The sequence below is a fragment of the Pseudorca crassidens genome, chromosome 13 (genome assembly GCF_039906515.1).
Source record: "Pseudorca crassidens isolate mPseCra1 chromosome 13, mPseCra1.hap1, whole genome shotgun sequence".
Taxonomy (NCBI): Eukaryota; Metazoa; Chordata; class Mammalia; order Artiodactyla; family Delphinidae; genus Pseudorca; species Pseudorca crassidens.
In genome coordinates this window covers 70,397,123-70,411,551 of record NC_090308.1, presented here as the reverse complement: position 1 = coordinate 70,411,551, position 14,429 = coordinate 70,397,123, and the positions used below count along the sequence as shown (strand labels likewise).

Here is a 14,429-nt window from a genome sequence, read left to right as displayed (position 1 = left end):
GATCAGGACAGAGCAGAGCAGAGACTAGACCCAGTACAGCACCTGACTTGAGCTGAAGGGGGACTCAAACAGTGAGATCAGGGGGAGAAAGTACCCATCTGTGCTTAGATGCTCTGGCTTAGTAACCTCTTTAAAATCAAGAATCTGATGAAAACCACGGACCTCTGAGGATCTAATGAAAACTATGAACTGTCTCACCACGTCTGGCCTAGTGCCTGGCACACAGTCTGTGCTTGATTATCTGCAGAATTAATGAAACTCCGAAAAATACATACATACATAGACACATAAATTTTGTATTATCTTTGTGAGAGTGGGTGGTTGGCATACTCAAAGGTCTGTGAAATCCTCCTTAAAACCCATGTCCTATACAGCAAGCTCAGAATGGCAGGAAGGGTTTTTGGACGGTTCTCACTAACTCTATGGTGGGGTGTCCTGCAAAATCAGTACAATTTCATTTACAGCAAAAGCTGTAGTCTCTGATGTGGTGATGCTTTCTCTGGATGTCCCTGGAATGAAAATGCTGGTTATCGGTAGGCTGGATGCTTAGGCTATTGTTGTCACAAAAGAAAAAGGTAATGAGACAGAAGAAGAAGGGGAGGGAAGTTAAGAAAAAGGAGTGATGGGAAAGAAACTAAGACAAGTCTCATTCTGGGGATCACCAAACCTGCCCTGGCTGACTGTCAGGTCAACACCACCAACACTCCATCATCCCAGAGAACAAATGTATGGCTTCTATAGGACACACTCATTTTCTCCCATTTAATTCAATTGTTTTTCACTCTCAGGGCATTGGCAATTGATTTCAGATTTATATTTCTCAATATAATCTCAAAACTAGCCAATATTATCTACTGAAAAAATTATAGAAAATTAAAGAAAAAGAGGACAGTTTCTAAGGAAATATGGCTATTACAATTAGTAACAGGCAACAGGCAGTAACTGGTTACTGTGTGGAAGGCACGAAGTGGTTGATCTGTACTGTCTTATTTTAATTTCACAACCACCTTATGAGACAGGTACTATTATCCTCATTCCCACTTCACAGATGAGGAAACTAGCTGAGAGGTGAAATGATCTGCCTAAGGCTGCACAGCAGGTAGTGAAGCAAAGTCTAAAACCAGATTTTTTGAATCCAGAGCCCATGCCCTTCACCACTTTAATTCTGCCCATGAGAAATGTACAGACTAGTCAAAGTATTACTTCCTCGCGTTGCCAGAATTCCCATTACCTGTTAAATGGACACAAATATTTTTAAATGCCTTGTTTTTATAATCAAAGAATCTCAAGACAAACTCCCTATGTGCTGAAGAGCCATACCTGTTGATATCCTTGAAGAAGTGTCTCCTGTTCTTGTATTTCTTTTTGGATTTGCTTCAATTTTTCTTCAGTGACAGGATCAGCTGTTTCCCCAAAATGCAAGCACCTTTGTTTTTTGTTTGATTCTTCAAAGCCACTTAACTTTGAGAACATGCAGGTATTGTTTTGTTTGGAGAAGGAAATGATACAGTGAGCAGTGAGGGAGAATAACAGAAAATTCGAGGTACATAAACCTAAGCCTGCCTTATAACCACCGTGGAATGATCATAACGCCAACTACAGTCAAACCACTTCAGTGTGCTTTGTGCTGATAGTTCTGATGATGGAAGTAACTCAGAAATGCTACACAGTGTCACTTTCTGAATCTAGACCTTCCATAGCTTTCTTTCTGAAACTCCATCTTCTGTGAAGGTCACAGTGAACCAAGGGATTTGTTTTCAGAAAGGACTGCTAACAAGAAAACTATCAAAATGAGCCAATTTCAATTTCAATTTCCCCCCCAGGGGTTCCATGTAGGCTCTTCTGTAAGGAGGCACTCTCAGGAACCATGTTCATGTTTTATACAGCAAATGTATCAAGTGAAGCAGCCCCAGGGACAAGCAAATGACAATGCATTTAGCGGGGAGTACCAGTTCTTTTTTAATTAAATAAAAGGAGAAGTAGGACAATGTGTCTAGTACCTTGGCTTGTAGAATATAATTGTCTTGATTCAGTCTGAAGAGTTCCTTTTCCTGTTGTCTCTTTAGTTCCTCCACCTTGTTTTCCAGCTCTCTCTCCTTTTCTGAGAATGTGACTTTAATCTGCTCAATTAGGGCTTGGGCACCCCTCCATTTTTCCTCTGCTTCCTGAACTCTTTTAAACATAATCAATTCTGTCTCCTTGTTCCCACCATGGTATCCTGAAGAATCCTTTAAAGGAAAAGCATTACTTCATTATGTAGAGTTATAATATTAGGTTTGAACACAGGTGGTTAGGGGAAAAAAACCCACAAAGAATAAAAATGACACGGTTAAACAATGTTCTACTGTATAAGAAGATCAATAAATTCTTGCGTGACAAGAATATCAGTCAACATAAAAGAAATTACATATATTTCATTATTTATAATTTACTTTCAATATATAATTACAGAACATAAAAACATTATGAATATTATTTTGAAATTCAATACCTACATTCTGAACCTGAGCACAGGAATCTGCTTCTGTAGGGCCTTCAGACGTCTTAGGAGTAGCCAGGCAACTTTCCGTTTGGGGTGCTGCTCTACCCAAAGCTGCAGGCCTGATGAGTCTCGTTCCAGATAAGATTTCTGAAGATTGTAAGCAATGGATAAAAGCACCACAAATACAAACTAAGTTGAGTGTGTATTCAGCAATTATGTAACAATAAGTACTAATACAATGAGAACACTAAGACAAACGAGGATCACGAAGCAGGCTGACGCCTGCGACGCATCTGTTTCACTGCACTCCGAACTCCTGCCCGTAATCCACATTCTGCTCAATTTGACACAGAAGGGTAATGACACAAGATTCACGTCAAATGACAACTGGAGCTGAATAAACGTGAGGAGAATGTAGATTGGGATAATTTCAGGTTTTATTATTTTTCAATAATTATTCTGTCAAATGTTCACAGCAGTAACAAATAAAAATACCTAAACAATGAATCAAAGAGCAGCTGATAACTTTATGAAGCATTTTACTTCAGATTAAGTGTGCTTTCAGAGCACATTTTTTATAAGTAACGTATATCAAGATATAGCATCACTGGAATAATATAGATTACATGGAAACTTTATAACAAGTAGTTTAAATCTGATTAAAAAACAAAATGATAATACTGCTATAATACCCTGTTTATTAAATTAGAAAAAATGTGATTAATGTATATATATTCTGGTGAGATTTTCAGCTTTTAAAAGGTACCTCGTAAATCCTCAAACAGTGGAAATAATTCTAAGGCCAGTAAGTTATTCAGTTAATAATAAAAATAAACATTTAAGGGAAATACCTAGAGAGGTCTTGAGGCCCATGTTCAATTATTACAGATTCTGAACTGCACACTGAGTAAATATTTATTTGATTGCTTTAGATGTAAATGAAGCATTTGATATTTATATTTTTAATACAATTTTTTCAAGATGCTAACTTTTCAAATGCAGAGTTTACTTTTTCATTAAAGTGAAATACACGGTCATTAAAAGATTTGGAAAATACAGGAAAGTCAAAAGAAGAAACACGTCCCCAATAGTACCTCAGCCCGAGATTTCCTTCTAATCTTTTCTGGGCATGCAGGATTTTCCTTATAGAGTAGTAATCATATTTAATTGGATTGTTTGATGTGGAAGGTTTTTCTCGAGAAATGTCTTACAGTGTTCATAAAGGAACTGTTTGAATCACTGTAAAAGCAGGCATTAATCCTTCCAAGTCACTGGAGATGCATCAACATGGCCAACGAATGGGGTGTGATTCTGCTAGCACTGTGATTCTCCCTAGGATGTGGTGGCCAAGAGTGGCAGGTGGTTCTTGCTCAAGCTGCAGTCAGCCAGTGCTTTTATACCACAATTCTCCCTTCCTGGATTCTTAATTTTGGTTTCTCTAAGTAATTATTTTCAATAATAGTACATGGACAGTATCTTTTCCCTTTATACCCGAAAGAAAATTTGCTTGGATATAAAATTCAAACGTGAAAAAACACTGCAGAATTTGGAACCCATGAACCCTTCTTGAAAAAACAATGGATTAAGAAAATTCAGTCAAATAAGAAACCAATCAAAATAATTCCAGAATGGAGAAGCGATGGATAAGGGACTGGTGAAAAGCATTCTGGCCCTTTCATAGCCAGAACCAAGACCCTCATTCAAACGCTGAGGAGAATTACAGTCGCTGGAGTGAATAAACTAAATATATCCTGAACAAGTAAAAATAAATCCAACAAAAATGGGTAGTAGGCATGTGACTGGGGGTTTTACTACCTCGTATTTCACAGAAGGGAAAACAGATAATGTACAAAATGTAGGTAAAAATGACAACATGGTTTTGCCAACCTTTCAGAGGTTTCCACAGTCTATTTTCTTAAAGGGATCTTTTGAGATGTAGTATTTCTTAGGATAAAGTTTCTTTCTCGTCTTACAGATTTAAGTAAAACTCAATCTAATATTTTATTTAAAAAGAACTTATGAAGTGTGATCTGTTCTTATAAAATGCTTTGTCTGTTTGTCCTGCCTGTCTCCTTCCTTCCAGCTCCCATCCCCGCTTCCTTCGACCTGGACAAGGACATACATACAAGAAGCATGGAAAGAGGCTCACCCAGTGTGACCCCAGTTGTTCCTGGCTAATTATTGCTTTCTTTTTACTTCTCTGTGTTTTTTAAATTTAAAGAATGAGCAATTATTCCTTCTGTGACAGTAAACGTATCAGTCTAAAGATAAAAATATAAGAGGCAATAGCCCAAGAAAATTAATTTAGAATAAAAAGGAAAACTGCCACGTGCAGACACCAGTAGCCGCCAATCTCCTTTTCCTCCCTAATAACAGAAACCTAATTTTGCCCTGGGCAGCAGTGTGCCAGTTAAAAACACCCATCCCCCTGGACTCCATGCAACTGGGCAGAGGGGTGGGAAGGAAACACAGGATCAAAGTTCTGGCCAATAAGATGAAAGCAGAAGTTTCCTACATGGCACTTCCAAGAAAGTGACTACTTTTCTGATTAAGAAGCTGCTGAGTTAACAGGCAGGGACCTTTTACCTTTCGCCTCTCCTCCTGACAGGCCTAGAGGTTGTGTAGCCATCTTGTGACAAGGAAGACAAAAGTCACCGACTAAGGATTTTGCAGCAGGAAAGAAGGGTCCTTGCACAGTTGCACCAGCTATGAACTGACGAGCCCTGGTTTCTTGGTTACGTGAAAAAAAAGAAGACTTCTAACTGCGTAAGCCCCAGTCATTGGGCTTCTTCTTCATCATACCCAATGTGGATCCCAAGCACAGTCTCTAGACTTTCTGGACACTCATCTTTGCCTCAGGGTCTGCTTCTTGAAGACCCAACCTGTGACAAGTAACAACCACCCCAAAGGAATTCCAGTTCTTTGGAAATGAAACTAAAGTCACTCTGGGAAATTTTCCAATAAAAAGACAGAGATTAAAAAATCATACTTAATGGATAGTCTAATGAGAAAAAGTAGCTCAGTATAAAAATAGACAGTCACAGTTTACCATTGTACTTTAATATGAATTTTACTGATGTGTTTCTTTTTTATTTCGGTAGTCACAAGCACTATGAAATTGTGAAATAGGGAAAAATATCCATAAAAATATTACTTTAATCTATCAACCTCTATACCAACCCCCTCGTTTCCTTCCCACCCCATGACATTACTTCTCTTCACTCTCAGTAACTTCCATACACGCACAGGAGATCCTTTCAACCCCTGTATATACGTGCCTCTCCGCCCCAGCTGCTCTCTCCCACTGGCGCTCTAGATCTTTTTCTATCACCAGTAACGCATTTACTCTCCATCAATCCTTCCTCCCACCTGGATTCCCACCATCCTTGGGACCCCCTGGGACTCACTTTGTGGTCCTGCCTGTGTCATGCTGTATCACCCCCCTGATGTCTTTTCTTCCTTCACGACTCAACTTACATTCCACATACGTTGGTCTCTCCCTTCTTGCTCCTCTCTCAGTTCACTGTACTCATTTGGCAAAAGCCACGCCTCTTGACAACCCCAACTATACAACTACCCAACACCTGCAATCGTGCAGTAGAATGTGGCTGTGCACACACATATACAAATACACACACACCCTGCCTGGTCTCAACTTACACTCGTGGTCACTAACTGCACGCCGACGCTTCCTGCTGCAGTCTAACCCTCCAGGATTGCCTTTTCACATCTTCCCTCCTCCAACACCCCTGCCCCAACTTCACTGCCACCTCATCACATTGTACTTTACTTCTCAGAGTAAATGGAAGCAACCTCTCACCACTTCTACCCACCCACCAGTCTGCACCCACATCTCCCCCCTTCCTATCGGCCTGCCCACAGGCAAACTGTCCATGGTCCTCTCTGAAGCCAACTCTTCCCATGTGCACTGGATCCCAAGACAGCTCCTCTACTCAAGGACACTGCTCTAGCAATTCTCCCCTCCATCATGCATTTCTGCCTGTCCACTGCATCTTTCCAAAGTGCATAAACATACTATTATTCATTCACAACTATTATTTCTCCCATTAAATCAAAACAAAGCAAAATAAAAGGCTTCTCCTAACTCCACTTCCATGCCAGCTACTGCCCCATTTTTTTCTTCCTACCTTTTACATGCTTTCCTCCAGGGGCATCTAGAGCTCGAAGTATCCAACTCCACTCCTCCTATTCTCACTCAGCTTGCCTTTCACAGCCACATATCCATGGAAACTGCTTGTCCAATACTGATGGCTTCCTTTCTGCTAAACCCAAAGGCCAGCTGTCAGTCCCCATCTCTCTTTATCCCTCAGCAGCAACTGATAGAGCAGATCAATTCTCCTTTACACACTGTCTTCACCTGGCTTTCAGGACCCCGCATACTCAGGTTTCCTGCAACCTTGCTCTGTCTTCTTTGCAGGCGACTCCTCTTCCGCCTGACCTCTTAAGGTTAGCATGCCCAGGGTTCAGGCCCTGGCTCCTTTTTCTCTAGATATGCTCTCTTGATAATCTTCATCAGTTGCAGAGAACATTATGCTTAGTGAAGTTAAGTCAGACTGAGAAAGACAAATACTATATAAAACTTCTATGTGGAACCTAAAAAATAATACAAATGAATGTACATACAAAACAGAAAGACTCACAGACATAGGCAACAAACTCGTCGTTACCAAGGGGAGAGAGGGGTGGGAGGGACAAACTAGAAGTGTGGGATTAACAGACACAAACTACTACACATAGAATTGATAAGCAACAAGTATTCACTGTACAGCAAAGAGAATTATACCCAATATCCTGTAATCACCTATAATGGAATATAATCTGCAAAAAAAAATTTCACTATGCTGTACATCTGAAACTAACACAATATTGTAAATCAACTATACTTCAATTAAAAAAACCCAGACAAACATGGCTTCAAAAATATTCATCTTTAACGTCTGAAACCTACAGTCCACACCACCCTCTTAACTCTACACTTTTCTACCTAGCTGCCTCCTTGTTTTCTCTACTTGTGTGTAGAACAGACACCTCAAAACTATCACCTCGACAGCTGAACTCTTGGTCTTCTCTCCACCCCCAGATCTACTCCCCCTCAGCCTTCCCCATCCCAGCAAGAGAGTAACTTCATTCTCCCAGTTGCCATCATCCTCGATTCCTCTCTCACAACCCCAAACCGATCTTTTAGACTCTTGGTTCTGTCTTCTAAATATACCCTTACCCAACCGCTTCTCATCACCACCACTGCTGCCACACTGGTTCCAGCCCCATCACTTCTAGCCTGCACTCCTAACATCACCTTCTAACTGGGCTCTGAGCTTCTTCCTGTGTCCTCTACAGTGTGTGTATATGTTTGTATGTATATGGTCTATGAGGTATCAGCCAAAGAAATCTGTCTAAAGGATAATTAGATGAATCACTCTCATGCTCAAAACTTTTCATTGGCTCATGTTTTCACACTAAGAGTGAAAGCCTAAGTCTTTAAAATGCCCTAGAAAAGCCTACATGTGCCTCTCCCTTGACTCTCCGGTCTCATCTCCTACTCTCTCTGCCCACGCCGTATGGGCTTCCATGCTGTTCCCTGAACATGCCAGGCATCGCTCCCTACTTCAGAACTTTTGCACTATTTAGTCATTTCATTTTTCTGGAATACGCTTCCCCTAGCTATCCACACGGCCAATTCCTTTGCCTCCTCCAAGTCTTTGTTCAAATGGCTCTCTCTCAAGGAGGCCTACTCTATCTTATTGAAAACTGTGACCTCCCCCACTGACGTTCTTGCTCTACCTTTAGTTTTCTTTAGCATATAACCTCATTTACTGATTTATTATGCATATTGCTAAAAGTTTATCTCTCCTCATCAGATGAAAGCTTCACAAAATGAGGGAGGGGAGATATCTTTGCCTACTTTGTTTACCAATGTATCTCAAGGGCCTCTAATATTGCCTGGACCAAGGTCGGTGCTCAAAAAATATTTGTTATGTGAATGGATCTGGATAAAGTAAACTTCAAAAATGTTGGTGGTTAGTTTATCTAAAATACATACAATAGAGTAAATAATATTAAAAACAAAATTTCATTTTCTTGATCCCGAAAGTACAGAATGAATACTCCTAAAACATTAATGAAAAATTTTCACACTCCTCTTGATGATTCTAAAATTTGGGAAATGTTCCAAGTGTTTTTCCTTAACATTAAGCACTAGATCCAATGGGCAGTTAATTATTAATAACAATGAGTAGATGACAACATCACAAGCAGATGTCCCACAGAAACGAGAAAGTAAGAGAACACAAGAGACTTCTTAGGAAAAGGGGTCAGAGGTCTGTAGGTTAAGAACAGGAGGAAAGGAAGCTTGCATTAAGCCAACAATCAATTCCTGTCTCTCCAGAATAGCCATCCCCCACTGCTGTTCTCCTGCACTCTCATACAGATCAGCCCTAGCCTGTCCATCTTACACACACAGATCGCTGCAGTGAAGACACACCAAAACAGACAGAAGAAGAGAGTCTTTAATGCTGAAAGAATTTTAAATATAGACAAAGTGGTCCTGGAATTGACAGTAGTAGGGAAAGGCACTTCCCTACTTTTTAAGCTAGAAGTGAATTTTCCAGTGAGGTTAGTTCTCCTCCGACAACTATCACCAGAAAACAATGATGGAATTGGTAACCTATTTGATTTAATCACAAAGAAAAGAACAAAACGCTTCTGGTTCTACTGCTCTCCCTTCCCCACTGGAGTCTTAAGGCAACAGAAATGTTGGTTTGACTTGAGCATTTCTATTTCTTTTACTAGTTGCATGGGCTTCTAAGAGGAAAATTACCCTTTCCTTCTGCCAATATAGCGATAAGCAACTACATTAGGAAATAACTAACAGAGACACTGAGTATAAAAGTATGCATTCTTTGATCTATAAAACATCCTTACTCTCCAAGTCTATACTGAACTAATACCCAGATGGTTGACCCTCATTTATACGTTGCCATTTGCATTTTGAATTCATAGCTCTTCTCTGGCAAATATTTTGGATATTACATAGCCAACCCGATGAAGAGGGGTTTGACTCTCCTATTTTATATTCACTTCCCATACTTTCTGGGTCTCGTTCAGGAAAACCTAGAACTTATGACGAAAAACCTCCTGAACTCAATTGAATTGAATCTTTCAAAGATGGAATGCAGTACCTTATGAATAATTTTTTTCTATGAATAAGGAAAGTTCATGGAAGGAGGAAGGAAACAGGGAAAGTAGAGAACAAAGAAAATAAAATAATACACTATATGTACAGAATTCTATCATGAAAAGAGTATATGATTACCTTTTTTCCTAGCCTGATTTGAGGTAGGAATGGATCTCAAGCTTTTGCTCTTCATAATGTCCTTTGAAGTTTTCTTTTCAAGATTAGAAAATGTCTTGAAGGGTGAACTGGGCTTGCCATACCCTGAGCTCCTAACTGATGCATATAATCCACTCTGGGGTTTTCTTTTAAATAGAGGAGGTGCACTTCTGGCCTTCTTGTATGGTAGCTGTTTACCAATCCCAGTCCCTTCTTCTCCAGAACTGAGTTGAGATCTAAAAGTCTGCGTACAAGTACAAGCTCTTTAGTACTTAAACTTTGACTACAGTTGCAAATAAGATTTAACAGATAGCAAAACCATACTGATTACTAAAGAACATAGTTCATAGAAGGCAAATCATTATATTAAAGTTCTCTAATTCATCCGAATTTTAGTATTTGGAAGCACATCTTCAAAGTCAGGAGTAAGACAAAGCAAAATAATAAAACAAAATAAGCTTGCCAGAAAGCAAGACATGTAATTACTAGAATCAACATGGAGGAGAGCAGGGAAGAACATGTTTTGAAACGACAAAAGTCTTAGCTTCTTTTTTCTCCAGATTTCTCAAGGTAAAAATTTATTAGTACCCTGCCTTATTCTATTGATACAAGGAGATAGTTTATGGTAAACACATAGCTCAGAACTGTAAAATAAAAACGGAATACTGTGGTCATGGAGCCTATATAATCAGAATAAATCAAGAACAGAGAAAAAAGGAACAATGAAATATAGGTTTCTTAAGAGCTGCTAATAGCATTTACAGGAAATGTCAACTTACCTACTTTTGCAGAACACAAACTACTAGAAAGATTGAAAAGCACTAGAATGACGAATACACTTTATTTTCTTATGTTACTCAAACTCTGGACTACCTTTACTAAAAAAATGAAAAATATAAAGAATGGCTTCAAGAAGAAAGCTAATGCTACGGTGCTATTTTTAAATTTGGGGACTACAGGGTGTTGTTATAGACTGCTCACAGATATCCAGGATCTACGTGGAGGTTAGTGTGTAACCAATCCCACTAGCTTAAGAAGTACATACTTATCAATAGTATTTGTATAACTTCATTTATCAATATGTCAAATCAATTTGAATGATAAAAACTTACCTTATTTCTTTTGTCATCCTGAGGTAATAATGAAGGACCAACAGACATTTTTTTCTTCAAAATATCAAGGTACATTTTATCTATTTGTTCTTCCACAGCATTTACTCTTGGATGGTTAGTTTCTGTACCTTCATTTGTTGCCTTTTCTAAAACTACATTCTCTTCATTTCTGTCCAAAAATTGGTTCACAGTTTGTGGTTCTTGAGACATAACATTTTGGTTCATATTAAGGGGTAAAGGTCTAACAAATTCAGATTCTTCATTCTCAGCCAGTTTCTTATAGCTATAAAACAAGACAGGACACAGAGAATGAACCCTATATAACTCCTCAAATATCAGTTTTATTAATATACACATACACGTGATACATATAAAATACATTTACATGATTAATATATGAGAGTATTAAATATATCTAATATTTGTAACTATTCAAATTAGGTCATTAATGTTAAATATATTATTTATAATTCTGGTTAACAGAGTATACTCACATAGCATCACATAATTGTTTTAAATTTCAGGTGGTAATTGTAATGCAGTATAATATACAGGACTTCATGGTTGACTCTGAGACCTACTTCAAAGGAAAGCCAAACCAAACAAGGCTGAGATTGCTTTTGTCTAAGAAAAATTTAAAAATGAATTTCTAAGTGGCCTTTTTGTAATATATCTTTTATCTATAGTATCTCATAAAGTCAACATGCATTTGAAGCAGGTTAAAAACATTTTACACATTTCTAGAAGAAACCAAGTAAGTAACCATAATTTACATCAATGAGCCATAAAATATAAATATTAAAATGCATAATTTCATCACAGTATAGGAAAATTTTTAAGTAAAACAAGAAAAATCACTAGGATTTTGAAATAAAATCATCTCTGTGGTTTAAAACACTTAAATGCAATGTCACATTTCAGACCATTAGATTTTCAAAATATGGAAACTGTCCCTTAAGGAAATGTTATAAATGTGGTTAAATATCAGCATATTATGGGAGCTCCCAAAATATGGATATTGTCATTGTCAAATTACTAAATCATGGTCAATTAGGTCATTTAATTTTGTAATTTATAAAATAAGATTAAAGGAAGTTTAAGAAGCTACCATTTTCATATAAGATAGATTGGCTTCTTGATAATTGTTAGAAATAACAGAAGTAGCTGGAATCATCAGAAAATATAATAGTTCTTTCCTTCTTAATGGTAGCAGAACCTGGCTAGCTGCTCATCAAAACTGTTCCCTGTTCTTGCTGTGAACCAACTAAACTACATTTCCTCAACGCCTTCAATCTAGACGGGGCCATTCACTAGTTCTGGCCTTTAGAATGTGAGTGCTGTGGCGACAAGAACCTAAAATATGAGGCAGTGGCTTAGTGCTTCGGTTTTGGGTGGCAAGGAAACTGATAGTAGAGGCTGGAGAGGTGACAACCCATGTTTTATAGCGACAAAACATTTGCTAAACTGTCACCTATAACAGTTTATAAGGCAGACCACATGGGTACCGAGTGTGGGGTACTAAGGAAATGGTAGGAGAGAACAGGCAGTTTTTAGGTGCTAGCTACTACTGGCTACTTTTGACAAGATATTATGAGAAAAAGATGAGCTCAAGATAGAATGGGCTATTTTTTTAAGAAGAAATCAAAGGAAACAGAGTCGAGAAACTCAGGGCCTCTTAGGTTCACTCTCTGTGTCTGAACTCAATAAGATTCAGCACTGAAAAATGCTATGAAAAAGCAAGACATCATGGGACTTCGTGGTTGAAAAGAGTGACTCAGTCCCTTGGCAAATATCACATTATAAGTGTCATTTTCAAACACAAGGTTATTGTTCCTAATAATATCCAGACAGCTGCAATTAAATTGAGAGAGAAAAAACAAAACAAAAGAACAAGGAAGCAAAGACATAAAGCAGATTTAAAACCTTTGTGTAGCAAAGAGTGTTTAGTGTAGTTGCTGGCACATGGGACTAACTGGAACCAAATAGATCAGAAGCCTAATAAACTTTCTGAAGTAACTAATTACAAAGAAACCACAACCCTACTATTAAAAAAAAAAAAAAAAAGACTAGAGACTTGTTTGGGAGCCTTAAAACCACCTGTAGGCAGAAAGTGGACAGAGAAACCAGTGCATCCTCCAAGATGGGCATAGCTTCCCCCCCGAAACCCCCTTCAGTTGAAGCCAATGGTGATGAGATACAAGACAAATCCTTCAAGGATTGGAACCAGGAGCTATATGGAACCATATATATATATATATATATATATATATATATATATATATATATATACACACACATACCTACATACATACATACACACACACACACCCCATATATATATATATACACACACACACACACATATATATGGTAGTTTCTCCTTAAGAGCAGAACAATGGCGTAATTAAGGAAAATTCCCATCTTCAAGGTAGGGGGTCTTTACAAGGTCTTTCACTGGATTTCAAAGTTGCATTACTGATGGCTGTATTTTCTTCATACTTTTCCTTTCTGAATGAGAAGGTGTGGGTAATGAAGTATGTAACTTGTCTCTTTAATTCACTGATTAGTAGACAATGAGGAGCTATATTCAAACCTGATAAAGAGAACTGTGCTTCACCTGGAAATCCTGGCCTTTCAGATGGACAGAGTCCTGAATGGGACTTGAGCTGTTCGCTTTGAGGAGGGGCTGAGTAGGTCTTTGTATTCATAAGAGTAGAATGGATATTTGGCTATTAAAAGAGGAGATTCTGGGCTTCCCTGGTGGTGCAGTGGTTGGGAGTCTGCCTGCCGATGCAGGGGACGCGGGTTCGTGCCCCGATCTGGGAGGATCCCACATGCCGCGGAGCGGCTGGGCCCGTGAGCCATGGCCGCTGAGCCTGCGCGTCCGGAGCCTGTGCTCCGCAACGGGAGAGGCCACAACAGTGAGAGGCCCACGTACCACAAAAAAAAAAAAAAAAAAAAAAAGAGGAGATTCTTGTGGAGACTAGCTAGATGCCTACCAAACGCATTTAACTTTTCTTTCTGGGCACACAAGCAAACCATATTTCCCAGCCCTCTTGGACTCTGTTAGCTAGATGTGCTGGTTTTTACCGATAGAATGTGGACTGAAGTGATGTAACATTTCTGTGTTAAGGCAGTTAAAAGGAATTATGGTAAACCATCTTTTTTCTCTCCTTAGCGACCGTTTAGATGAGGCCATGAGAACCTTGAAACTGTGTGTTGATGACAGAAGCAGCCTGGGTCCCTAAATGACCATGTGGAGTAGAGTCCCGCCTCAACTCCACTGAGACACATGGGGTTATGATGCGAGCAAGAAATCCATTTTTGATGATGTTAAACTACTAAAATTTCAAGGATATTTTTGTTACAGCAGCTAGAATTACTTATCCTAATTTACTAAAAAGTTTTTTGATATGTGTACTAAAGTTTATACTACTGACATTTCTATAATTATTGTTATGCCTTTAATGTAAGTACACTTGGC

General features: G+C 38.7%; 1 protein-coding gene across 3 annotated transcripts in view; it reads right to left on the bottom strand.

Moving 5' to 3' along the window:
- CEP162 (centrosomal protein 162) overlaps positions 1–14,429 on the bottom strand; it is a 91,791-nt gene that overhangs the window by 40,017 nt on the left and 37,345 nt on the right. For all 3 annotated transcript variants that reach the window (XM_067702655.1, XM_067702656.1, XM_067702657.1), the window contains 5 exons: positions 10,946–11,228; positions 9,816–10,077; positions 2,496–2,629; positions 2,001–2,228; positions 1,321–1,461 (listed from right to left, as the gene is read on the bottom strand). In XM_067702655.1, coding sequence (XP_067558756.1) covers positions 1,321–1,461; positions 2,001–2,228; positions 2,496–2,629; positions 9,816–10,077; positions 10,946–11,228 — 1,048 coding nt within the window. The remainder of the gene's footprint in view (positions 1–1,320; positions 1,462–2,000; positions 2,229–2,495; positions 2,630–9,815; positions 10,078–10,945; positions 11,229–14,429) is intronic.